Here is a 27,174-nt window from a genome sequence, read left to right as displayed (position 1 = left end):
CCTCTTTCAAAAAAAAAAAAAAAAGACTCCCTCTTTCCAGTGAATACATCTACTCGGGAAACCAAGTTAAAGGTCATTGGATTGATTACCTCTAGGAAAAAAAATGAGTCACCAGTTTTACTAGATACATCATTCAAACCAGGCTAGAATCTCTAGAAATAATCTCTTTCCACAGATCTGTATAGACTACTGGAATTCTAAAGCAGAGAAGTAATAGAAAGCAGCCTGGCAATATTTCCCTACCCACTGGATGACAATAAGAAAAATAAATAAATTATAATAAAAGATTTTCATTGCTTCCCAAGGGCATAAAAATATCCTAGCTCATGATATCTTGTGAAATAAATAAAAATTCTGAACACTGATAAATTCTGATTTCCTAACTGATCTTTATTAAGTTTTTGTTTTTATAGGCTAATCTTGAAAAGACTTTCATAAACATGTTTGATTCTTTCTCACTGTCCCAAAAATGACTAAAACGTCATCATCTCCACACTGAGGTTGTCTAGACTTTTAAAAACGTAATAAGATCTTGATGCTGAAATGAAATCTTTGCACTGTGACTCTTATAATATCAAATATAAATTTAGTCTGTATCAGGTGCCATTCTGATCCTTTTGCATTATTGCCTCATTTAATCCTTGTAATTATTCTTTTAAGTAGCCTCTAAATATTATTTTCATGTTCACAAATGAGAAAGTTTATGAAAACATAGCTATTAAGTGAAAGAACAAAGATTTGAATTTCTATCTGTAATGTAAAAGTGTGGATAACTATTAGAGATAGAAACCACTTTTTGTTTGAGCACCCTTGACCAATTCTTATTTGTGTATATGTGTGTTTAATGTCTATCAAAAGATTAAAATATGGGCCAAGTAATTCTGTTAATACTCCACAATGTAAGTACGATTATTATCATCACTTTGCAGAAGAGGAAAGTGATGCTTAGAAAAATTCATTTTGCAAATACATAAATACATAGGCGCATTCTATTACAAAAACTGTCTAGTAATATGCATTAATAAGCTCAAAGACTACATATACCAGTTAGCTTAATTTTATTCCATAATTATATCTTGCATCAGTACAAATGGTGGTAAGAAAGAGTATAATGCCTTATGCCAAGATTCCTCTCTCCACCCCCACACAATAACCAGGAAAAATAACCCAAAATGCATGACTTGTTGAAAATGGGTCAGTATTATTTACCATCAAAGGACAAACTTATTTTAATTTTTCATTTATAGGTAACATGTTGCTACAAAGCAATTTTTAAGCCCATTTGATTTTGCCATTGAATTAAAATTCTATAAAGGCTGTCATGACATACCTCCTTATCTTTCTGAATTTTTACTCATCTTTTTGGAAAAGGACAGTATCTAGGTTTACTTCTTAAGAGTAGAACTTTTAGAATTTTTAATCTAAAATTCATGAAATACTTTTATAAAAAAAGTATGGGGGGATCCCTGGGTGGCGCAGCGGTTTGGCGCCTGCCTTTGGCCCAGGGCGCGATCCTGGAGACCCGGGATCGAATCCCACATTGGGCTCCTGGTGCATGGAGCCTGCTTCTCCCTCTGCCTGTGTCTCTGCCTCTCTCTCTCTCTCTGTGACTATCATAAATAAATGAAAATTAAAAAAAAAAAAAGTATGGGGATGGGGTGATGGGCACTGAGGAGGGCACTTGACAGGATGAGAACTGAATGTTATACTATATGTTGGAATAGAACTAGGTCAGCATATCAGCAACAGAGCACAGGCAGATCACAAACAACTGCCACAGAAAATGACAGAGTATTGTCCATCATATAATCAAAGTTAGAGAAATGACTGATACCTAATAATCTTAGTCATAGGGATCTATGTCACACATAGAGTAGAAAGGCACAGAGATGACAGATGGTAGGAATGAATTGACCTTGTATCCACATTGTCATTTCAAAGCTACTTTATTTGCACCAACCCACATGGTTGCTCAAACTCTCATCCTTGCCATGTACTCTTGGCCCAGGTCACTGCAATCTGTATATGACTTAATCAGCTCTTCTCCTGCCACTCTTGATAGTGCTATCTAGGCTTCAACAACAGAACCTAACTAGATGATTCCAAAGAGCCCCATTTCTGCTGGGTGTTTTTTCTTCCTGGTTTTTGGTTTGTTTTTTTTAAACAGAACAACTGTATTTATAAACAATTCAGGATTGTTTTTTAAAATTAAAATCGCGTGTTTATGGAAACAACTATCACTACAAATCTGGCCAATTCAATATATATCCTTTTATTATTTTCTTCCTTTTCCTAGAAAAAATATTAAATACATATAGGCATTCTGATTCCCCCTTTATACATCCATTGCTTTGTTAATCTGTTAAATAGTTCAGGAACGAGAATTAATTTTTTTTCTAATCAAAAATTTGCAGCTTTCTATTTCTTCTTGGTAAGATCCCACATATTTTTTAAAGCCTAATTGGGATAAAGTTTTCCCTGGCCTCCAACTCCTGCACTCAAGAGATTATGATTTTTCTCTGCTCTGAACTGCCATCATACTTAAACTGTAATAGATGCTATAAGATACACATAGTTTTATGTTATAGCTATTTGTACATTTATCCTTTCCTCTCTAATAACTTATAAGGGTGTCTATTATGGTACTCTGCAGATAGTGTATGCAGTAAAAATTTGTAGGTGGATGGAAGGAAAGGAAGGAGGGAAGGAGGGGGAAAAGATTTCCTTTCCTTTCTCTATATTAATGGCAAATTATATTCCCTGTTTGTTAAGCACTGTAGTAGAAGGTGAATTGAAGGGTTGGTTCCTGATTCATTGCTAATAATTGGATGATTACTTAATCAACAGACATTTTTTGAGAAATTGCTATGTGTAAAGACATTTTTTGAGAAATTGCTATGTGTAAGACACTATGAAAGACACCTGAGCAGCTCTGTTATCATTTGTTTGGTCTATATTGGTTTATCCTTCAATGTAAGTTTCACATATATGATTTTCTTGGGGATTTTTCCAATTACTTTCTAACACTAGTCATATTTTTATATGTTGCCTTTCTCCATATTTTCCAGATATATAGGCATCATTATCAGATTTTCAACCTCATAGAAAGAAAATTTGTCTTAGAGTCTAATTGTATATCCTAGTAAAGAAGCAAGCATAATGCATAGCTAATGTACTAAACCAAGGACATTAAAAAAATCTATTCACTAGGTTTGACACTGAGCCCAAAGATAATCAATAGCAAGGTCTGTGGCAGTTGAAATACTGATTTTTTTTTCTGAGCCACATTTTTGTAAAATCCTTTGAAATACTCAAGTTATCAGTTATGTAAATGTTAGCCATTTAAAATTCCAAGGAAGTTGGTATACATGTTATGAAAATACCACATTTATGGAAGACTCCTAACTCTGGGAAACGAACTAGGGGTGATGGAAGAGGAGGAGGGCGGGGGGTGGGGGGGACTGGGTGGCGGGCACTGAGGGGGGCACTTGACGGGATGAGCACTGGGTGTTATCGTATGTTGGCAAATTGAACACCAATAAAAAAATAAATTTATTCTTAAAAAAAGGAAAATACCATGTTTATGATAGGTAAAAGTAAGTATTGCATAGTTCCCACATTTGTAGCTTAACGTGGACTGTTTTTAATGCCTTGAAATAATATTATTGTACTCAGTGGTTTTACTTTTATCACACACTTCAATCTTTCTAAAGTTGCTATAATTGAATTTGTTTGATAATGTACCTTTATATTACTATAAGACTTGATAGTTTGCAAAATATGAAGTTCATAATAGAGATAGAGAATAGAGTTACTACCTGGCAGGGAGGATAAGAAGAAAGTGAAATATAGAAAAGTGATTTAATCTCACTACTGCAGTATTGTAAAATATAATTTGTTTTTCCCCTAGCACAGCAGAGTTTCATGGTGATAACTACTGAATTAATAAATCCATTGCAACTATTGAGATTTTTCCTTTAATAACATAATGAATGCTGAGCTTTAAGAAGAGAAAAGGAGACATATTCTTTGTACAGATGTTACCCCTCACAGATCTATATCCCTAAGCATAGGAAAAATACCAACATCATACCCTGAGTAATAGCAAAATGAAAATCATTTGTGCATCTCAATTAGAATCACTGTATTTCCCACACAAAAACACACTATTTCCTGGAACACATTTGCTTATTTTCCAATTGGAAAGACATTTAAGGGTCTATTTTGTTATCATTACATGTGCTTAACTCCAATTATATTTAATGGGAGTTGTGTAACTATAGTCACAGTAGCCTCTGAACTACTTTAATATTATTGCTTTCCATTACCATTCTCATTAAAATAGCTTTTCATCTCTTCTCCCAAAATTAACTACCACAGTATTCTGGGTTTCTCTTTTCTTTGCATGCATTTATTTGCATGTGGTGAAGGATATAGATTACACGACATGATCTGATTCTAGCTTTAAGAACATTATGATGTCATTGAGATTAGAATAGGGCTAGAACTCTTTAATTTTTAAGTAGAGGCAATTTATTGGCTTCTAGACATCTATTTTTGCACAGTGACCTATATATACAATTTTGCTGGAATAAACTAAATTGTTATAGTTTAATACCAGTGGTATCTGGTAGAAGCCAAATTTTTAAAATATAACATATACGAGAAAAATAGGTTTACAAAACTTGAAGCACTAGACTTTATCAACAGCCAACAAAACTATATCCTTAATTCCAATTCAAAATTTTGACAAGGCAAAAATAATAATAGGCATATTAGAAGATCTTTTATATAATTGGTTTTGCTCTTTTCCTTAGTGCTGGCCTATACTGTATTTCCAGAAGCAAAGTGGTCAGCTGGATCAGAAAGACAGAGAAAGAGGTTTGTTAAGTCTTTAAGAAAATGAGGAACCCGAGGAGAACTCTTAAAAACATCAGTAGGGACTTTAGAGTCACTTGACTCATTGACACTCAACAAATAGACATCTGCCTATCCTTACTAAGATAGCCTAGTTAGTACTCATTGGGTTTATTTTTAAAGCTGTGTTGTTTTCAAGAAGTATGATTATAAGATAATACAGAGTTCTAAAATGTTTCCTTAAAATACATAGTTGAAAAGAAAATATAAATTATGGAAGATTATCTCTACCAGATATTAAAATATACTACGAATGAAATCAGAAGCTATTCCACAAAAATAGTTTGAAAGATGTTTAGGTCAATGGAACAGAAATATACACTAGTATAGATAATCTAACATGGAAAGAGGTATCATGAATCAGTGTAGAAATTCAGATTATTCAACAAAGGGTGCTGGAAAACCCATTTTCTCTTTGCAAGAAAAAAAAAACAACAAATCAATGTGGAAACTTTCCTGACATTGTACAACAAAATAAATTATAGATTATTTAAATAGATAAATGTGGAAAAAAACCAAACCTTACAAAACAAGATGAGACAGTTGAATGTTAATCAGGTGTTTCTGGCTAGAGAAAAGCTTTCTAAACTTAAAAGTAAAGGAACAGATCACAGTGTAAAAGATCAATAGATTTAGCTACATAAAAAGAATAAAAATGAGTTCCAGTCTGAGATGGTGTTGTTCAAAAACCCTGAACTACCTCCTGCACAGGCACACTGAATCTACATAATTACATATAAAGCAATTCCTCCTGAAGAACTGAAGGCTGACTGAACAACCTGTGCACAACAAAAGATAAAGGGACCACATAGAGAATGGCAGGAGAGATGGAGGAATGGTAATCATGAGAACCCCACCCCTGCTGCAAACTGCAGTGGGGAGGGATAGTACTGAGGGACTGGGAGAGGATTCCTCCACCCTAGGGCAGAGAACAAAAGCTGCAGTTTAAAAAAGGAAACTAAAGCATAAAGGAGCCAGACCTAGAGCATCTGCCAAATGGCAGGGAAGCTGCTAGAATTCTCTCTACGGTCAGAGTTGCTGGCAAGTGCCATTGTTTACATTTCCTCTCCACTTTGATAGTACAGACAGGAGCACGGTCCAGGTGCCCTAGCCAGCCTCCCACCTCAGTGAGTCCTGTGCCACTAGCCCTCATTAGCCCCAGCCATACTCCCAAGGTGGTCTCAGTGAAGCACATCTGGGAAACCAAAGGCGTGCATCCAGTTCGGCTCCAGAGGACTCACCAGGGTACCCCATACATGGAGCATATGAGGATATCCTAGCCAGGGACCCTCCGCATCCCACCGCATTCATTGCACTAAGACATCCTGGCCTTTGCCCACCTAAGCTCCACCCATCCCACCAGGGCACACCCTGCATGGAGCATCCCAGAACCAGAACCACCTAGCTCATTCCCTCCTCAGCTCCTGCTATCTAGCCGGGGAGCCTCCTAGACAGAACTTCTCAGTACCTCCTGGCCCATGCCTGCTTCTGCTCCAGTCATCTTGCCAGGGTGCCCCCTAAGAGGAATACCCCAGGAGCCCCAGCTTGCACTTGCTTTGGCTCCAGCTCTCCCACCAAGATGCGCTCTGTGTAGAGAGCCCTGGAACCCCAAGCCCACTTCAGCTCCAATCATCCCACTAGGGTGGCCCCAGTGCAGTGCCTCAGGGCCCCCAATCAGTGCCTGCTACAGCTCCAGCCAACCAACCAAAGCAAAGGACACACAGAGATGCTCCTACACAAGGCCCTTCCTTTAAGACTAAGATACATAGCTGTTCTATGTAATTCATAGAAACAAACGCAGGAAGTTTAACAAAACGAGAAGACAGAGGAATATACTCCAAATGAAAGAACAAGACAAAATGTCAAAAAAATAACTACATGAAATGGAGCTAAGCAGTCTACCTAATAAAGAGTTCAAAGCAATGGTCCTAAAGATGCTCACTGGACTTGAGAGAAGAGTAGATGAACTCAGTGAGAACTTCAACAAAAAAGAAAATATAAAAAAGAACGAATCAGAGTTGAAGAATATAATAAATGAAAAACACACTAGAGGGAATGCACAGCTGATTGGAGTATGCAGAAGAGCTCAGTGATCTGGAAGACAGGGTAATAGAAAGCACCCAAACTGACAGCAAAAAGAAAAAATAATTTTAAAAAATTAGTACAGGTTAAGGGAACTCTGTGACAGCATTAAGTGTACAAACAGTCACATTATAGGGGTCCTAGAGGGAGATTAGAGGAATAAAAGGGGCAGAAAGCTTATTTGAAGAATTAATAGCTGAAAACTTCCCTACCTGGCGAAGGAAACACATCCAGGTCCAAAAATCACAGAGAAACCCCCAAACAAGATGAACCCAAGGATCTCCACACCAAGACATATAATAATTAGAACATCAAAGATTCAAGCTAAAGAGAGAATCATAAAATCAGCAAGAAAAAGCAACTAGTTCATAAAAGGGAAATCCCATATGGCTTTCAGAGGATTTTTCAGCAGAAACTCTGCAGTCCGGAAGAAAATGATATGATATTCAAAACGCTGAAAGGAAAAAACCTGCAGCCACGAATGCTCTACCTGGCAAGGTTTTCATTCAGAATTGAAGGAGAGATAGTTTCTCAGACAAACAAAACTGAGACTTCATCACCACTAAATTGGCTTTTACAAGAAATGTTAATGGGACTTCTTTAAGAGGAAAAGAAAAGGCCATAATTAGAAAAAGAAATTATGAAAGGAAAAAATTTCACAAGTAAAAGCAAACATAAAGGTAGTAGATCAGTCACTTAAAAAGCTAGTATAAAGGCTAAAAGATAAAAGTAGTAAAATTAATTTTACCTAAAAACTAGTTAAAGGACTCACAAGTAAAAAGATATAAAATATGACATATACAGAAAACATGGAGGGGAAATAAAAATATAGTGCTTTTAGATGGTGTTTGAGCTTAAGCAACCAACAACTTAATATAGACTGCTTTATACTTAAGATCTTATAAATGAACCTCATGATAGCCAAAAAGCTGTAATAGGTATGAAAAAGAGAAAGAGAGAGAGAGAAATCCAAGCATAAGACTATAGAAAGTCATCAATCACAAGGAAAGAGAGCAAGAAAAGGAACAGAGAAGAAATTCAAAAATAATCAGTCAACAATTAACAGAAGGTCAGTAGTACATACCCATCTATAATTACTTTAAATATTAATGATCTGAATGCTCCAATCAAAAGACATAGGGTAAAATAATGGATACAAAACCCCCACTTATTTATATGCTACCTACAAAAGACTCACTTCAGACCTAAAGACACATACAGACTGAAAGTGAAGGGATAGAGAAAGATCTTTCATGCAAATGAAAGCCAAAAAATGGGGTAGTAATACTTATATCAGAAAAAATAGAATTTAAGGACATCTTGGTGGCTCAGTGGTTGAGCTTTTGCCTTTGACTCAGGGTGTGAAACCGGGGTCCCAGGATCAAGTCCTGCATCGGGCTTCCTGTATGGAGCCTGCTTATCCCTCTGCCTGTGACTCTGCCTCTCTCTCTGTGTTTCTCATGAATAAATAAATAAAATCTTTAAAAAAAGAAAAAATAGAATTTAAAACAAGGACTATAAGAAGAGACAAAGATGGACATTACATAATGGTAAAGAGGTCAATCCAACAAGAGGATATAACAATTATAAATATCAGTACACCCAACATAGGAACACTGATGTACATAAAGCAACTATTAACAAAAAGAAGAAGAAGAAGAAGAAGAAGAAGAAGAAGAAGAAGAAGAAGAAAAAAGAAAGAAAAAAAAACTATTAACAGACATAAAGGGAGAAATTAAAAGTAATTTAATAATAGTAGGGGACTTAAACCCCTCATTTACACCAACAGATAGATCATCCAGACAGAAAATCAAAAAGGGAACAGTAACTTTGAACAACATGTTAGACCAGATGTAATTATCAGATACATACAAAACATTCCATCCAAAAACAGCAGAATACACATTCCTTTTGAGTGTACATGGAACATTCTCCAGGATAGATCACTTTTTAGGCCATAAAACAAGTCTTAATAAATTTAAGAATATTTGAATGATATCAAGGGTCTTTTCTGACCATAATATATGAAACTGGAAATGAATTACAATAAAAAACTGGAAAATACTCAAACTCATGGAACTAAACAACATGCTACTAAATAACCAATGTGTCAACCAAGAAATCTAGGAGAAAAATTTTTTAAATACATGGAAACAAATGAGAATGAAAACACAACAGTTCAAAATATTTTGGACACACCTAAAGTAATTCTAAGAGGGAAGTTTACAGCAATACAAATCTACATCAAAAATAAGAAAGATCTCAAATAAATAATCTAACCTTATACCTAATGGAAATAGAGAAGAAAGAACAAACAACCTAAACTTAGTAGAAGGAAGAAAATAATAAAATTAGAGTGTAAATAAATGAAATATAGACCAAAAAAATGAAAAGATTAATGAAACCAAGAGATGTTCTTTGAAAAGATAAAAAAGATTGATAAACCTTTAGCCAGACACATCAAGAACAAAGATAAAGGACTCAAATAAAATCAGAAATGAAAGAGAAGTGACAACCAACAGTACAGAAATACAAAGGATTATAAGGGACTACTACAAAAAATTATATGCCGACAAATGGGACAACCCAGAAAAAAATCGATAAATTCCTAGAAACATACAATCTTCTGAAACTGAATGAGGAAGAAATAGAAAATCTGAACAGACTGATAATGAAAAGAAATTATTAATTAAAAAGAGGTGCAACACAAAAGTCCAGGACCAGATGTCTTCACAGGTGAATTCTATCAAACATTTAAAGAAGAGTTAATACCTATTCTTCTCAAACTATTACAAAAAATAAAAGAGGAAGGAAAGCTTCCAAATGTATTCTTCAAGGCCAGCATTACCCTTACCCCAAAACCTGACAAAGACACTGCAAAAAGACTTACAGGCCAATACTCCTGATGAACGTAGATTCAAAAGTCCTCAATGAAATACTAGAAAATCAAATTCAACAATATATTTAAAAAATTATTTTCCATTATCAAGCAGGATTTATCTAGTGATGCAAGAATGGTTCAATATCTACAAATCAATCAATGGTAATATATCACATTAATAAGAGAAAGGATAAAGACCATATGATTATTTCAAGAGATGCAGAAAAAGCATTTAACAAAATTCAACAAATGTTCATGATAAAATTTTTTTGAGATACAAAAAAAGCAGGTTTAGAGAGAACACATATCAGCATAATAAAGGCCATATCTGAAAAACCCATAACAAACATCATACCCTATGGTGAAAACCTGAAAGCTTTTCCGTTAATATTAGAAATAAGACAAGGGTGTCTACTCTGGTCACTTACATTCAACATACTACTAGAAGTCCTAGCTGTAGCAATCATACAAGAAAAAGAATTAAAATGCTTCCAAATTGATAAGGTATAAGTAAAACTATCATTATTTGCAGGTGACATGTTACTATATGTATAAACAATTCTATAGACTCCACCAGAAAACTATTAAATAAATAAATTTGGTGAAGCTGCAGGATACAAAATTAATATATAGAAATCTATTGCATTTCTTTTTTAAAGATTTATTATTTATTTTGGAGAGAATCTTTAAGCAGACTCCTTGCTGAGTGGTTAGCCTGACTTGGGGCTCAATTGCACCACCCATGGGATCATGACCTGAGCTGAAACTGAATCAGACATTCAAAAAACTGAGCCACCCAGGTGGTGTTATTGCTGTAACTAACAAAGTAGCAGAAATAAAAATTAAGGAAACAATCCCATTTACAACTGCACCAGAAAGAACACTGAGGAATAAATTTAACCAAAGTGAAACACCTGTATTTTGAAAACTATAAAACACTGATGAAAGAAATTGAAGGCAACACAAACAAATGGAAGATAGTCTATGATCATGGATTGAGATAACCAATCTTATCAAAATGTTAAGGGAAGCCCTGGTGGCTCAGCGGTTTAAAACCACCTTCAGCCCAGGGTGTGATCCTGGAGACCCAGGATCGAGTCTCACGTCAGGCTCCCTGCATGGAGCCTGCTTCTCCTTCTGCCTGTGTCTCTGCCTCTCCTTCTCTCTCTCTGTCTCTCATGAATAAATCAATACAATCTTTAAAAATTTTTTTAAATGTTGATACTACCCATAGCAATCTGTACATTCAATGTAATCCCTATCAAATAACCAGTAGCATGTTTTCACAGAACTAGAACAAAAAGCACTAGAACAAAAAGCAGAAATAGAAACAGACTCATAAATACAGCAAACAAACTGGTGGTTGCCGGAGCAGAGAGGGATAGGAGATGGGCAAAATAGGGAAAAAGTATTAAGAAATATGAACTTCCAGTTATAAAATAAGTCAGGGGGATGAAAGACATAGCATAGGAAATGTAGTCAATAACATTGTAGTAACATTGTATGGTGATAGATTATAACTATACTTATCATGGTGAGCACTGCAGAGTGTGTAGAATTGTTGAATCATTGTGTTGTACAGCTGAAACATTTAACATTGTATATCAACTATAATTCAATAATAAAAATTAAAAAGTATAATAAAAAAGAAACCATGTGTTCCTAAAAACCCACAACACAAACTAAATAAACAGGTAATCAACAACTAAGAAAATAGTTCTGACAAATATTTAAATTGGTTACTATCTTTAATATGTAGATTCCAAAATAAAAACAAAGCAAAACCTAAGACTCCAGTAGATTAATGGCCAAGGGGCCTGGCCAGCATTTAAAGGAAGATATATAGATAATAACATATGGAAATTTCCACTTTACAAAGATTTGAAGAAATGCAAAAAGAACAAATTACATGTCGTAATCACTTTTCATATTAGCACAGTTAAAAAAATTGATACCCAATAATGTGTTAACACAGATTCATGTACTTACTTGCAGTTGAATTTAAATTAATACAATTATTCTGGAATTCCATTTGGACTTAATTTTGCATCCTTAACAAACCCAGTTCCATACATGGTCTATAAAGGTAGGAGGATGTTCATTGTGAGTCTTTTATAATAGAAAAAATGGGAACACCTTAAATATCCAGCAGGAGAGAAATGGTTAACCAAATTGTGGTATATTTATATGAAATAAAAAGATTATGTGGCCATTAAAAATCATGTTTTCAATATCATGTTTCAAGAGTTTAGTGACATGGAAAATTTCTACAATAAAATGTTAAATGAAAATATAGAATACCAAATTGCACATATAGTTTAAGTTCAAGATATATATGTATCGGGAAGCCCAGGTGGCTCAGCAGTTTAGTGCTGCCTTCAGCCCAGGGCCTGATCCTGGAGACCCGGGATTGAGTCCCACATCGGGCTCCCTGCATGGAGCCTGCTTCTCCCACTGGCTGTGTCTCTGCCTCTCTCTCTCTCTCTCTTTCTCTCTCTGTCTGTGTGTCTCTCATGAATAAATAAATAAAATCTGTAAAAAAAAAAAAAGATATATGTATCTTGGGATGCCTGGGTGGCTCAGTCGGTTAAGCATCAACTTTTGTTTTCTGCTCAGGTTATGATCTCAGGGTCATGAAATCAAGCTCAGGGTCATGAGATCAAGCCCCTCACTGGGCTCTCCACTGGGCATGGAGTCTGCTTAAAATTGTCTCTTTACTTCTCCCTTTGCTCCTACCCCCTAGACTTGTGCACACGTGTGTGTGTGTGTGTGTGTGTGTGTGTGTGTGTGCTTTCTCTCTCTCTTAAAAAAAATATCTATTTTAAAGACGCTATCCCTATTCTGATAAGAGTGAAGAGAACAAATCTGGTCAAGTCATGGATCAACTGGCAATCCTCTCCAAGAGACTAGGCCAAAGCCTAATTTAGCTGCCACCTTCCAGTCAATTCTAGTAATGAGAAACTATCAGTTTAGGATCCCCAAAATCACAGAGAAAAGCATAAATTAAACAGCTTTGGAATCATGGGACACAAGGGGAAAATATAAGTTTATAGGAGACAATTTTAGTATAACAGTCTAAGATAAATTATCTTTCTTTCATCAGTGTTTGGAAAGCATCTACTCAATAGACATTTTCTGAAGCATCATTAGTTTTCTTGGTTTTCTTAGCCTAAGCCGCATAAACCCAGTCCCTCTGCTTTATTTGTTGGAAATAATGCCTACCCATTGATGGTCGATCATTGCTTTTGAAGAGCTTTGGAGGAAACAAAGTTCACGGTAAATCTCAAGAGGTTTTCTTTTACTTTGTTTTCTCGCATTAAAATGGGATATTTTGTAATACAATATGCAGTATATACCAAACACATTTATTTTATGTTACCCTGATGGTAAAGTGCATTATGTTAGGTTAACACTGATACATCTACATGCCTATGAATACTAGGGAGGAAACTATTCTTCCATAGACAACAGATAGACTCAATGTGAGGGGAAATGAATAATGGACATGGCCTTTTTATCACAGTTTTTCCATCTCAACATGTCCTACTCATGAATTATACAAGATGTATCCTTGTACCTTTGGCATACACTCACTCTGTTGGAAGATTAATTGTACATTCTCAGGTTACATACCATAGGCTTGAGTACTTTAGTCTGTCTCACATCATGTTTGGTTAAACTTTATTTGTAATATGCTTAGTCCTCAGTTATTTCACTTGACAAAATTTTCAGTAAGAAGGAAATTAGTGATGTAAATTTAGCTATTGGTCTGAAACTTTGGAATATCCAAAGTTATTTGGATAACAATAATTTTTCATCATTAAAAATTTAATTTTTTAATTAAAAAATTAATTTAATTTTTCATCATTAAAAATATCCAAGATATTTTTTGGATGATGTGCTTTGTACATAGTTGCTAAATGAATGAATGAATGGATTTTAGCTCAATACAGTAAAGGGATTTAATCCATTTACTATAGGACTCAGTAGGGAAGGTTTTGAGATGAATGTCAAATCAATTTATACTCAGAAAAAGCATAAAGATTATTGCTCTTATGACAGTGGAGAAATCATGACATTGGTTTGAACTGGTTAACTTCATACTCAGAATGCGCAGAAGCATGTTAAAGTTGGGCTATGCATTCATATTCTCTTCGGTGACAGATTAGAATATTGTTTTAGTTTTGATCACCCTTCTTCCATAGAAGGCACATTTTTGTATAACTATGGACTTCTCCAACTTCACATTATGACCAGGTCACTCTCTGTAATATCAGAATCTTTTCACCTTCACATGAGGCATATTTCAAAGACAAGCCTTTGATAATCAAAGAGAGTACCTAACTATGGTGGATTTGGAAGGTAAATCTTGGGACTGACATCTCAGGCTTTTACTGCTGCATTAATTATTGGTTAACAAACAGTAGAATTTCTTTTTTAAAGATTTATTTATTTATTCATGAGAGACATAGAGAGAGGCAGAGTCCTAGACAGAGGCAAAAGCAGGCTCCTCACAGGGAGCCTGATGTGGGACTCGATTCCAGGACTCCAGGATCACGCCCTGAGCCGAAGGCAGAGGCCCAACTGTTGAGCCACCCAGGTGTCCCAACAGTAGAATTTCTTAATGAATTCTTAGATCATGAGGACAAATTAGACACTGTAGGCCTTCTTATTCACTATCATGTTACCTTATACATTAAGAAAATGAAAGCAGAAAAAAGATATGGCAAATCATGTTTCCCCCATCCTCTAATAAAATGTGTTTTCCTGGATCTCATTGCACAATATCCCCAACAAGTATAAAACAGATAGATGTCCCTCCCCACACTTCTTCCTTTCTTTCATTTCTAAAAAGACAACAGGCAAATTGGAAAGAGAAGCCACTGTTTGTTAACAAAGCCCTCCACATCATCTCAGGTGAGTACATATGTTTTAAACTATTTACATTTTTGAGGAGAGGTTCCTAACTTTGCCATCTAAACTATTCTAGTATCAACAGTGTTGAGTGAATAAGACTTGCTATAAAAGTGAATTTGAGGGCACATGGGTGGCTCAGTCTGCTAAGTGTCTGCCTTTGGCTCAGGTCATGATCCTGGGGTCCTGGGATCGAGCCCCACATAGGGCTCCTGTTCAGTGAGGAGCCTGCTTCTCTCTCCCTCTGCCCAGTACCTCCTCCCAGCTCATGGTTTCTCTTATGTGCTCTGTCTCCCATGTGCTCACTCTCTTTCTCTCTCAAATAAATAAATTCTTTTTAAAAAAGTGAATTTGGTTTAATCTGAATCTCCTACAACTCTATAATCATCACATGGGCATCCACTTCCTTCACCTATGTCTCCAAATAGGAAATATGGTCACTCTTGCAATCACCCAAATTACTTTATCACCTCTGATAGCAATAATATGCAACGTTTGCTTTTATCATAAATTTAACATTAACTATGTGCCCTGACCTAATGAGGGTCATGCCAGATTTTTACCCATTAGTATTTAATACTATAATTATAGAATTTTTATTTAAAAAAATTCACTGATTCTCAATCTTTAACTCAAAGAAGACATGAATTTGAACATGAAATTTTTTCATCATTAAATTGCAAGCTATTGTGAAAAAAGATGAATATATATATTAATGTCATATAGATTTATAAACATATCATCTTCTAAATTACACTTTCTGTCTAATCCATACAAACCTAGAATATATGCAGAAAATTGTAATTAGATCACAAAATTCAGATTAGTCATTGTTGCCATTGTTTCTAGTGGCATGTTTTCCATAAATAAAGTTGTACATTGACATTTCAAAAATACATAGTAACCTTTTCAGAATTGCTTCCTCTCATAATTATCTCATTAACATAAGGATCAGTTAGGAACCAAAAATACATAGAGAGAGAGAAGGGAGAGAGGGAGGAAATGAATAGTTCTCTGCTGTGCATGCCAAGAACTAAATTTGGGCCCTGAACCAGTGTTTATCCTGCTTTCCAAAACCTTCAATGCCCTTTCCTCAGTTTATTTTCACCTGAAAGTATTTTCTCATACCAAATGCTACCAATAAGTGAATCCTGACACCATGTCGTTTAATGCTGTGAGTCCAGGTTTTTTTTTTTTTTTTTTTTTTTTTTTTTGAGTCCAGGTTTTTTAATGTGGTACTGTCTTTAGTCCAGTGGGTTGTGAGTGATGATATGGGAAGCCAGTGGCATTCCTGGAGTGAGTGCAATGCCAATTAACCTTAGTGTGTAGGACCACCAAGGCACAAGCCCTTTTTTGAACTGGGACAATCCTCTGAGAATGGTACCATCATTCTTATATCTGGTGGCTTTTAACACTGAATGTTTAAATGCCAGCAAAGCATTGGTAACCAATATATTATAATCTCATTTTAAATGTTTTCTAAGAAGTCTCAAACCAATCTGTATGCAAACTAGTGACATCTAAGTAATAAGCCCTTTATTTATTTGTCTGTTTATTTATTTATTTACTTATTTATTCACGAGAGACCCACAGAGAGAGATAGAGGCAGAGAGACACAGGCAGAGGAAGAAGCAGGCTCCATGCAGGGAGCCCGACATGGGACTCGATCCCCAATAAGCCCTTTATCTAGGAATGTTATCTTCACATTTTTTGCTGAATTTTAATCGGTATCACAAACTAAATAATGACTTTTTAAAATGGTATCTTTAAAAGGATACCCAAATAATCCTTCACTCAAATCTCTTAATAGAGAAAATGCCTTTCTCACCTCTCAGTGATATTATTGCATTTATAAGGCACTTTAAGCTTAAGGCTGGTTGGCTTGGCGCAGTCATATGTGGTGTTAACAAGGCCAAGGTTATGGAAGCTAGTTAGCTTTGTTCTATGTACTGACCATGGGCTACCAGGAATCAGTGTAGAGACACTGGCACAGAGCGGAAAGGTCCCACAGCAAAACCTCAGTACTTCTCACAGTCCATCCTCCACATAGGACAGGCAGGATGTGTTCTTTGGGCATCATCATTTCAGGAAGGATGTGGTTAGTAGCTGGGGAAGCCCCAATATCTACCTCTGAACAAAGCAGTCCTGATATTTAGACATTAACTTTGCATTATAATCCCCCATCATACTACTGATTTGCTGTGTAACCTTCATCATCAAAGCAGAAATAATAGGATAGAGTGAAATAGACACCTCCCAGGGATATTGAGTGAATTAACAAATTAACAAGTGTAAAGTGCTAGCATTTATGTAAGTTCTGGTGGTGGTTATTATTTCTAGGGACCTAGTCCCATTTTAAATAGAGAATCTAGGTGTCTTATGTCTTTGTCAGAAAGGGCTTTTCACCCACATCAATTGCATTTAAGCTGAGCATAAAACAGAGGTGATAATAACATATTAGTGATTATCACAATGCAGAGCTGTAAACCTTTTTTCTATTACAGCTAAAACTATTTTGAGCAACTGTCAATGCTTTTAAACTCTGCGTTCCAAGCTTTGTGCCAGCAGTTATCGCTATAGTGATTATTCTTCCTGTGATGGGTGAGGGGAATAGGACCTATTCATTATTCATTCCCATAATGACTATATTATGTATTGGATATATTTGCATCATACAATCAAGCAAAGATTCAGTAGCTGGTTTGATTGGCACATATTGCCATCATTAAAAAGTAAAAATTCTTTTCTGCTCTGCCTACCTGGCGTCCTCTAGAGGTAGCCCATATACGGATAGAAAACTCATGGGGGACAAAAAGAAAACTCATGGGGAATTGAAGTGCTTTCCAACAAAAGCACTGTACAAAGATCCTTTCAATTTGACATCTCTACCAAGGAATTTTGTTGTCACCTGCAATTTCCAACGGGACTGTGCTTGAGAGAATTCTTCCATTTCTTTCATCATTCTTATTACACTTACCAAGAAAAGTTATTTATTGCTGATTGCAGGACTCTTGAACTCAGCCTGGGAGCTGCAACATGAACTACTCAAATCTGGGCTCCTTGTTACTTATCTACATATTCATTTGAAGTGATGTTCAGGACAATTTGAAAACCTCTCTTGATCCTACATTGTATAATAGCCACTAGCTCATGTGTTTTTGGTTCTTTTTTCTGTCTTACAGATAACAGACGAGTGCCATTGGAAAGGTCACGCTCTCGCCACAATGGAGCTATCTCATCCAAGTGATTCCTGATGCCAAAGAATATGAAAATATTTAAGTAAACAAAATTATACATTTTGAGAAGAACAAAACATCCACTCAAGGGAGGGAGAGGAAATAAATGCATTTATGCAAGGATCAAGCTAAGCTGGGTGAAATAACATTGTAAAGCTATTGCAAGATGCCACTCACAATTATGCTAATACAAACACAGTTACAAGGATTATAAAAACGTGTTCCATTTTAGTGTAAAGATGTGTATTATTTGTTATTGTGTGTGACCTGATGGTAATGATGAAAAGTATAAGAAGTTCAAAAGCATTCAGTCTGTCAAAAAATTACAATGTTAATCAATTTTGGGGGTCACCTCCCCTCAAAAAAAGGAAATGAAAGGAATAGAAAGAAAGAATTATTCAATATCTGCTTTTGATTCCTGTTACATAGAAAAAGAAAAGGCCAATGACAATGTGTGTATTAATGATTTGGAGAGGCACTCTGTAAGAGAAGCCATTTTGGAAACTAAAAAAAATTACTGCTGCGACCCCATGAGTTTATTTAGAATCTTATCTCAAGTGAAAGCTGGTGGATTCATCTGCTTTGGCTGAAATTAAACTTATCATTAATCTAGAGTTTCAGCATGATGTTGCAGGCACTTATCATTGCTAAAAATAAACCAGAGTTTAACAGAAGCAGTTAGAGAAAGTGATTTAAACTTCATTTAAAGAGGTATTTTCTATTTATGCACATATATCTACTTTATACAAATACTTCATATCACTATTTTTGACAAAAATCTTACGATTTTAATGTTTATTCTGAGATGAACCTGAAAATTATATTACCTTTACTAAGCTTTTTAAAAGGTAAATATTGATTCCTGTTCTCTGTGGTTTATTTCTTCTATTGCTTCTTTCTCCCATGGCCCCCTTAAAAGCAGGGAATAGAGTTTCTAAAAGACCTGAGAGGAAAAAGATTTCTCTCCACAGGCAGCAGGAAACTTTCTGAAAGGTCAACTGTTTTATTTGCCTTTCTACTCCTCTTTCCAATTCTGCCTTGTAGTCTGAAGAAGAAAAAAAAATTATATATATGTATGTGTATATATGTGTATGTGTTTATATCTCCCGCTACAATAATTCCACAACCCAGTGGCCAAGTGAACTTCTCAGTCATCATCATACTTACTTACCTTGTATTAACAAATTAAAATGATGCTGCCAAAACAACCCTGGAGAAAAAAACAGACTCTATATTTTTCTTAAATAGATGAAGGCATAGAAATTATACTTCACTTGTCTATTACTTTAAGATACACATTGAAATAATGTGGTATAACTTCTCTGGAGTGCAATGTTTTGTATATTTTTATTAGAGTTCAATTTCCCAAAATATAGTATAACATTGAGTGCTCATCCCATCAAGTGCCCCCCTCAGTGCCTGTCACCCAGTCACCCCATCCCCCTGCCCACCTCTTCTTACACTACCCCTTGTTTGTTTCCCAGAGTTAGGAGTCTCTCATGTTTTGTCACCCTCTCCACTTTTTTTTTGTAAGATTTTTTTTGTATATTTTTTATTGGAGTTCGATTTGCCAACATATAGCATAACACCCAGTGCTCATCCCATCAAGTGCCCCCCTTAGTGCCCGTCACCCAGTCACCCCAACTCCCTGCCCACCTCCCCTTCCACTACCCCTTGTTTGTTTCCCAGAGTTAGGAGACTCTCATGTTTTGTCACCCTCTCCATTTTTTTTTTGTAATATTGGGTTTTTTTTGTATATTTTTTATTGGAGTTCGATTTGCCAACATATAGCATAACACCCAGTGCTCATCCCATCAAGTGCCCCCCCTCAGTGCCCGTCACCCAGTCACCCCAACCCCCTGCCCACCTCCCCTTCCACTACCCCTTGTTCGTTTCCCAGAGTTAGGAGTCTCTCATGTTCTGTCACCCTCACTGATATTTCCCACTCATTTTCTCTCTGGAGTGTAATTTTAAAATTAATCCATGGAGATGATTGTGACTACTGTAAAAAATTTCTTATATGTATATTTCTTATATAGAAAATCCTATTTCTACTTCTCCAAAACACATTATAGACATTCAGAAAGAACAAATGACTGGCTTGGCAAGTCACCATTTGAAATAATGTAAACAAGTGACCAATAATTCACAATCCCCTTTATATAGAGGTATTCAAACTGCTTGCTTTTCCTCCAGTGCATTCTTACTTGGGTATGATATTTTAAAAGTTTCTGAAGCTGCTACAATAGAGAAATCAAAAGGAAGAACAGTATCTGATATTTTACAATTTTAGCCTATCTTAAGACACACACATATGCATACACAAACAAGTTTAGGGGATATATCAATTTCATATACTTTTCCTTAACAACAGAGATATACAAATTCATGTAAATAATTAACGTGTGTAATTTTTACTTCACAAATTCTCTTCTGAAATCTTTGTGATCTGACCTGAGTCTTTTGATAGCCTTTCTGGCTGTAGGAAAATGATATTTTGAAATATTAACCCTGACTAAAATTTAGGGGCATTTGCCATGCTATATTATCAAGATGGTCAGGAAAAAAAAAGATGGTCAGGATAGAAATATTGATGTGTATCACCTTTTCCAGTTGTGGACCTGCCTTATTTTTTAGTTTATGGGAAAGAATGAATGAAATACTATTGTTGATAAATTATATATTTGTATTTAGAGAAATCCCACATGGTTTCCACAAACAGTATGGAACCTTTCAGGGTCTTTCATGAGGTTCCAATAATTGAGTTAAAGGATTTGCTTCCCAGATTTATAATGGTCCTGCTTTAGTCATTTGCAGTTTTGTTCGAGATTAAAAATTATCACCAGAAAAAATACATAGTGACAGTTTTAGTATAGAACCAAATTACACTAAAGTCTTTTGTTAGCTTTATTACTGTCACAGTGAGAAGCACCAATTTATGCAGATTTTCTTCAGAATGATTTTTAAAAATACAAAATCCTTAAAATGTTTACTAGTTGGATTAGTTTCCTCTGGCTGCTATAACAAAGTACCACAAACTTGTTGGCTTATCAAATTAGAAATGTATTCTGTCATGGTCCCTGTTGCAAGATGTCCAAAATAAAGATCTATGCTCCCTCCAAAGTTTCTGGAGGAAAATCTTCCCTTGCCTCTCCCAGCATGTAGTGATGGCTTTTGGCCTTCTTTGGGGTATGGCTACATCTGTCTCTAATCACTTTCTCCTCTGTGTATCTAAACTTCCTATGCCTCTCTTATAAGATCCTTTTTCCCAAATAAGGCAACAGTCACAGGTTCTGCGAGTTAGGATGTGGGCATACCTTTTTTGGATTCCCCCTCCCCCGCTGCCAGCCCACTACAGTCTGCCCTCTGGACCCAAAAATTTATATCTGTCCCATGTGCAAAATATATTCACCCTATCTCAACATTCCCAAAAGTCTCAACCTATTACAGCATCAACTCTAAGTCTAAAATTTCATCCAAACATCATCAGTTCAATAGTCCCATCATCTAGATCATCTAAATCAGGTATAGATGAAAATCCTGGGGGATAATTCCTCTCCAAAAGTGAATAAATGAAGCAAAGCAAGTCATCTGCTTCCAAAATACAATGATGGAAGAGGCATAGGGCAATAGTTATAGACATTTCTATTCCAAAACGGAAAATGGAAAGTAAAAAGAAGTCACATGACCTGATGACTTTCAAAATTTATCCAGGGAAAAATCCCCTTGGGTTTCTTGACCTTATAGTCCTCCTTGTTTAAGGACTCCTTCCTTTAGGCCTGCAGTTTTGGCCTCTTAGCCTATGGATTAATTCTCTGTCTCTGTGCCCATGGCTTGCACTTCTGTCTCTGCTCCCCTGCGTGGGCCTCTGCCTCTGTACCTGCAGTTCTGCTCTAAGAATGATCCTTTATATTATTGAAGGATAGCACGTGTTTGCAGTTTTATCATCCTGTTTATTGCCTGTAAAATTTTGGTAGTCTGACAACCTTCTCTTATTTTGTCCTGTCTCGGTCCTTTTCAGACTAAACTAGAACTGTTTCTCAAAAACTTTCTGGGCCTCCCATGTATGTCAAATTGATTTGATACTGAGATAAGAGTCCTCCAGATCTTTGCTGGATAAAGCCATCTCTATTCTTGGCTTCTATTGAGGTGGTTGAGTGGATCAATGAGTCAATGCCTAATCTCTTCAGCACTAACCAGAGGTTGGCTTTATCTCCAGAGCACACTATCCTAAGAGTGCATCAGCTAATTTTAGCATCTTTTGCAATCTGAAATAGGCTCAAAACTTCCTGAATTATTAAGTGCTGGTTCCTTTCTGCTTAACAATTATTTCCTCAATTTACTTCTTTCCTCTAGTATTTTACTATAAATTCAAGAGGAAAATAGGCCCTACCTCCTCCTACTTCCTACCTCTACACTTTGCTTGGAAATCTCAGCCAACATCCAGGTTCATCACTTACAAATTCTACTTTCCACACAGCTGTTGGAAACAATTCAGATAAGGTCTTTGCCACTATATAGGAAGGATCACTTCTCTCTAGTTTCCAATAAAATATTCCTCAGTTCCTTCTGAGCTCACCAGAAGCATCTTTAACAATCATATTTCCAACAGCAGTGTATGATTTTTTTCTATCATATGCATCACAATTCTTCCAGGCTCTACCCATTATCTACTCCAAAGCCATTTCCACATTTTTATTTATTCATTATAGGAGTACCTTACTTCCTATTACCAAAATCTGTATTAGGTTCCTGTGGCTGCTGTAACAATACACAAAATATGGTAGCTTAAAACAACATAAATCTATTCTCTTATTGTTTTGTGAGCCAAAAGTCCTAAATTGAGCTCTTGGCAGGTCTGTACTCCCTCTGAAAGCTCCAGAAGAAAATCTGGTCCTGGTCTATTCCAGTTTCTTGTGACTGTCATTCTTTCCTTGACTTGTGGCCAAATCTCTCTCTTTGTTTTCACATTACTTTTCCTTCTGTTTATCTAATCTACCTCTGCCTCTCTCTTATAAGAACACTTGTTGTGGAATTTAGGACCCACCTGGCTTATCCATAAAATTATCCTTATCTCAATATTCTTAATTATATCCATGAAGACCCTTTTTCCAAATAGCATTAACATCACAGGTTCCAGGAATTAGAACATGGACATATTTTGGGGAAGCCATCATCTGGCTCACTACGGTAGTCAATGCACATAAATGTACTTTTCACTTCTTAAAATGCATTCTTGGTGCTTAAGCCAAACTCAAGTTTTCCTGTAAAAGCTATTGTCTGTAGGCTACCGCATGCTTTGATATTATATAGCTGAACAGGCTATTCCAAAATTTGGTTGATAGTTTGCTACTATGACCAATGCTTAGTTTGAAAAAATAATTGGTTCCAACTCTGAGCTCTGGTGTTTCCCTTCTGCCCCTTTTATGGAGTATTTGACCAAATGTCTTCCATAATTTACAATGCAGGCATAAAACTGCCTCTGATGCAGAAGGGTTCTTTACAAGCTGACTTTAGATATTGTGAATCCCTCAGCTGAAGAGAGAGGTGATGGCAAAGCCTGCTTTGAATGGGTATTGAGACTGTGCCCATATCAAGACACCTAGAAGAAGTATTTTAGTAGCAATAGAATTGCAGATTCATGCTCTCATTTTGCTTCAGATCAACCACCTGCCTCTTCACAGGACCCAGAATGACTTGCAACCTACATGTAATGCATACTTACTTAATAAATAAAGTAATAAATAAATAAATAATAAATAAATAAAGTTAAGATATACATTAAATGTTGTCTGCCTATGGTAATATTAATAATGAATGAAAAGGCACAAACTGAAGTATAAAGGCAGGATGTAAGAACATTTTAGATGGAGAAGCTTCAACTGAACAGAACTACAAGAGTGTTTCTTTAAACACCAGATCAGGTGGAAATCATGGGACATATTCAGACACACATAATGGTGGGAATCATAAGATTTTCTTTAAGTATTCCTTAGCACTTCTTGCCAGCATAGTGTAGAAATATTTGCATAACTTAAAAGTCCAGAAAAGCCAGAAGGGTGATTTATATCTTCCAGGGAAACTCTTTACACAGAAAAGAGTGGTTTTGTTTTGTTTTGTTTGTTTTTGTCTTGATTATAGAATAAATGCAAATGGACTTCAAATGCTTAGAGGGGTAAAAATCTGGAATGTGTAATAAAGCATTGTGTATAATTATTCTCTGGAAGGCTTTTAAAAGAATATCTTATCATGGATGGGTTGACTTGAAGACGGAGGGTTAGACAAGGTAATAACCAGATCTATAAATAATATGATCCAAATTACCTGGCAAGGCCATTGTTTCCCATGGAATTTTGGGTTGCTCTGGGAATCAAATACATTAGCTTATTTTTTCTCCACCAGAGGCAAATTCTGTAGTGGGAGTCTGAAAACCTTAGTATCTACAACTAGGGGAATTTGAGCTTAATGCCATGAACTCAAAGGAAAGTGGAAATCTAGAAATTGATATGTATGCAATGAATGCAACGTGGCATATAGTTTTGATTTATAATGAAAGGAAATGTATAGCCAAAGATCCCATTTAAAGACTGAATTTATTTAGATGCCTAGAGTCTCAAATAAATATTATTATAGTCAATATACATTGTAGGAGATAACAACTTGCAAATTCATGAATTATGTGACTTTCTTTCTAGTTCTTGGAGATTAACCAGAATTCAGTCTCAAGTCATGATGACCATGCATGTTAGTTAATAGAGATTCAGCCAATATTTTCACCTATATTTTGGCTAATTGATGTCTAGACAATATTTTCACCTTTTGATGTTTATGAGCAAAGTATAAGAGCTCTTATAATAATAAACCCTTAACTTCATTAATTTGCTGAAGCCTCCAGTGTGGCTATTCTAATCACTGAGTACCCATTCAGTGAACATTGCTTTTTAGGGCACAATTATGAATTAAACATAGCTTTTGCCTTCAGGAGTCTCACGGTCTAGTGGGAAATGGGACATGTACAAAAAGAATTGTAATCTAAGGTGGAAAGAAAGTGATCAGTGTCATAAGAGTGGGATAGATAAGGCCTATGGGGGTTAAGGAAAACACAAATCACTTAGTTTTAGAGAAGTGAAGTATAGGTATTGAAGTGGGAAGCAGGTATCAGTGTAGACATTTTTGGCACAGTGATACTTAAAGGGTAAATAGGTTTGGATATATTAAGCTTTTATTTAGTCAGGTTTTTTTTAATTTTTATTTATTTATGATAGTCACACAGAGAGAGAGAGGGAGGCAGAGACACAGGCAGAGGGAGAAGCAGGCTCCATGCACCGGGAGCCTGATGTGGGATTCGATCCTGGGTCTCCAGGATCACGCCCTGGGCCAAAGGCAGGCGCCAAACCGCTGCACCACCCAGGGATCCCTATTTAGTCAGTTTTTAATGAGAACCTCATTAAAATAATAATCGCAATGCTAGGCTCTGAGAATATAACAGTGAATCAAATAGGTGTGGTCCCTATTCTCATGAAGCTTAGGTTTTTTTGAGGAAGGATTGAAGGCATGAGCAGAACAAACTTAGATATGCATATGTTTGACTAGAGTGTAAGGTCCATGAAAAGCAGCAGTGGTTGTGTATTTAGGGCTTGATCTTATAAATAGTAGGGAAATACTGAGGGATTTTGAGGAAAGCAATGATAATGGAGCACTTAAGGAAGATGATGCTGGAAGCTCTGTGTAGGACAGAAGTAGAGGTCACAGAAGGCCAACTTTGTTGGAAGCTATTGCAATACTTTTGATAAATAATGAGGGCTTAAACTAGGGTAGCATCTAGGGTAGAGACAGTTCTAAGTGGCATGTAATCCAGCAATGATTAGATGTTAAGGGTATTTACTCAAGGGAGGATTCAAAATTGACACTAAGGTTTTAGACCTGAGTGACTGATGGGCTACTTTCAACCAAAAACTTGAACACAAGAAGAGTTCATCTTTGCAGTAATACTATGGATATGCACAGCTGCTACTCTGATACCTGATACAATCCTATTATCTGTACTGTTGAGTGACTCATACAAGCCTTATATACAAGTAGCATCTAATCATAAAGACAGAGCAGACAGGAGAACATGATTTTGAATGAGGACTTATTCAGTGATATTATAGTGATTGTGGTAAGAAGGGCAAAGGTAGGCTCTTTGTGTTCTGTTATTTTTCTTTCTTTTTCCCTTTCCTATTTTTTCTCTTTTTAATAATACTGAAAAACACTGAATGGCTGTTCAAAAAAACAAACTGACAAAGATTGGGTGTTAAAATGCACTCATTCAGTTTTGAACTCATACAGAAAAGAGACATTAAGATGAAGTATAATTTATGGGAAAAGCTTTAATTAGTTCATAGCTAGAACTTCTTAAGTGTCTGGTTAATAATTTAAACCATACATTTAAGAGGTTCTGGAACAATTATTACTTTCTAAAAGAACAGCGAATTCTCCTGTTTCACTATTTTCCTAGGAGTTTCTCAGGCTTCCAAACTTGTCCAAGTGTATCCCCTTTATGCTAAATACCTTTCTACTCAAAAAAAACATAAGGGTTCCCTTCTCAATACATTCAATTGCTAAGTTCATGAAACACTGAATGACTTTATTTTAGCTAATATTCTTTTGTCTGGGAAAAGAACCTGTTTTATGAATTTGCTCCATCTCACCCCTACCCCCTAACCCCCGGCAAATACCTTGTGTTATTGTCCCTCTGTTATCTTACAAAACCCCACATATCACAATATGAATTAAATTGAAAATACCCAAATACTATGAATTTTCACTTTGAATGGTTTTTGGAAACCTATGGCATAGTAGCACAGTGGCCTAGACTTCCTGACAAAAATCAAGCAGTGGAATATTTTACCTGGCTAAACACCTGGCAGCACTTATGGTGGTGCTTGGGGGAGGGAGGAAAAGGAAATGAAAGGGGTCATGGATAAGGCCCCTCAGTAGAATTCAGTATAATGATAAAAAGCATAGCATCTATTAGATGTCAATGACTTTCAACTCCAGAGCATGTGGGATAAAAAGTTGACCTGCTTGGTTTTATAGTATGTGGTATTTTTTAAAGGACTTTCACTTCTTGCATCCATTATTCCATCATTTCAGGAATTT

The 27,174-nt window shown here is 35.9% G+C and overlaps 1 protein-coding gene across 6 annotated transcripts in view; it reads left to right on the top strand.

The window, feature by feature from the left end:
- The window catches only part of DIAPH2 (diaphanous related formin 2), a 1,054,304-nt gene extending 1,030,488 nt beyond the window's left edge, over nt 1-23,816 (top strand). For all 6 annotated transcript variants that reach the window (XM_072816467.1, XM_072816462.1, XM_072816464.1 and 3 more), the window contains one exon: nt 17,977-23,816. In XM_072816467.1, coding sequence (XP_072672568.1) covers nt 17,977-18,041 — 65 coding nt within the window. In that variant the 3' untranslated portion in view covers nt 18,042-23,816. The remainder of the gene's footprint in view (nt 1-17,976) is intronic.
- Nucleotides 23,817-27,174: the final 3,358 nt, after the last annotated feature.

This window comes from Canis lupus, chromosome X, assembly GCF_048164855.1.
Source record: "Canis lupus baileyi chromosome X, mCanLup2.hap1, whole genome shotgun sequence".
Taxonomy (NCBI): domain Eukaryota; kingdom Metazoa; phylum Chordata; class Mammalia; order Carnivora; family Canidae; genus Canis; species Canis lupus.
Note: the sequence above shows the minus strand (reverse complement) of the source record. Positions and strands in the feature narration are given on the sequence as shown.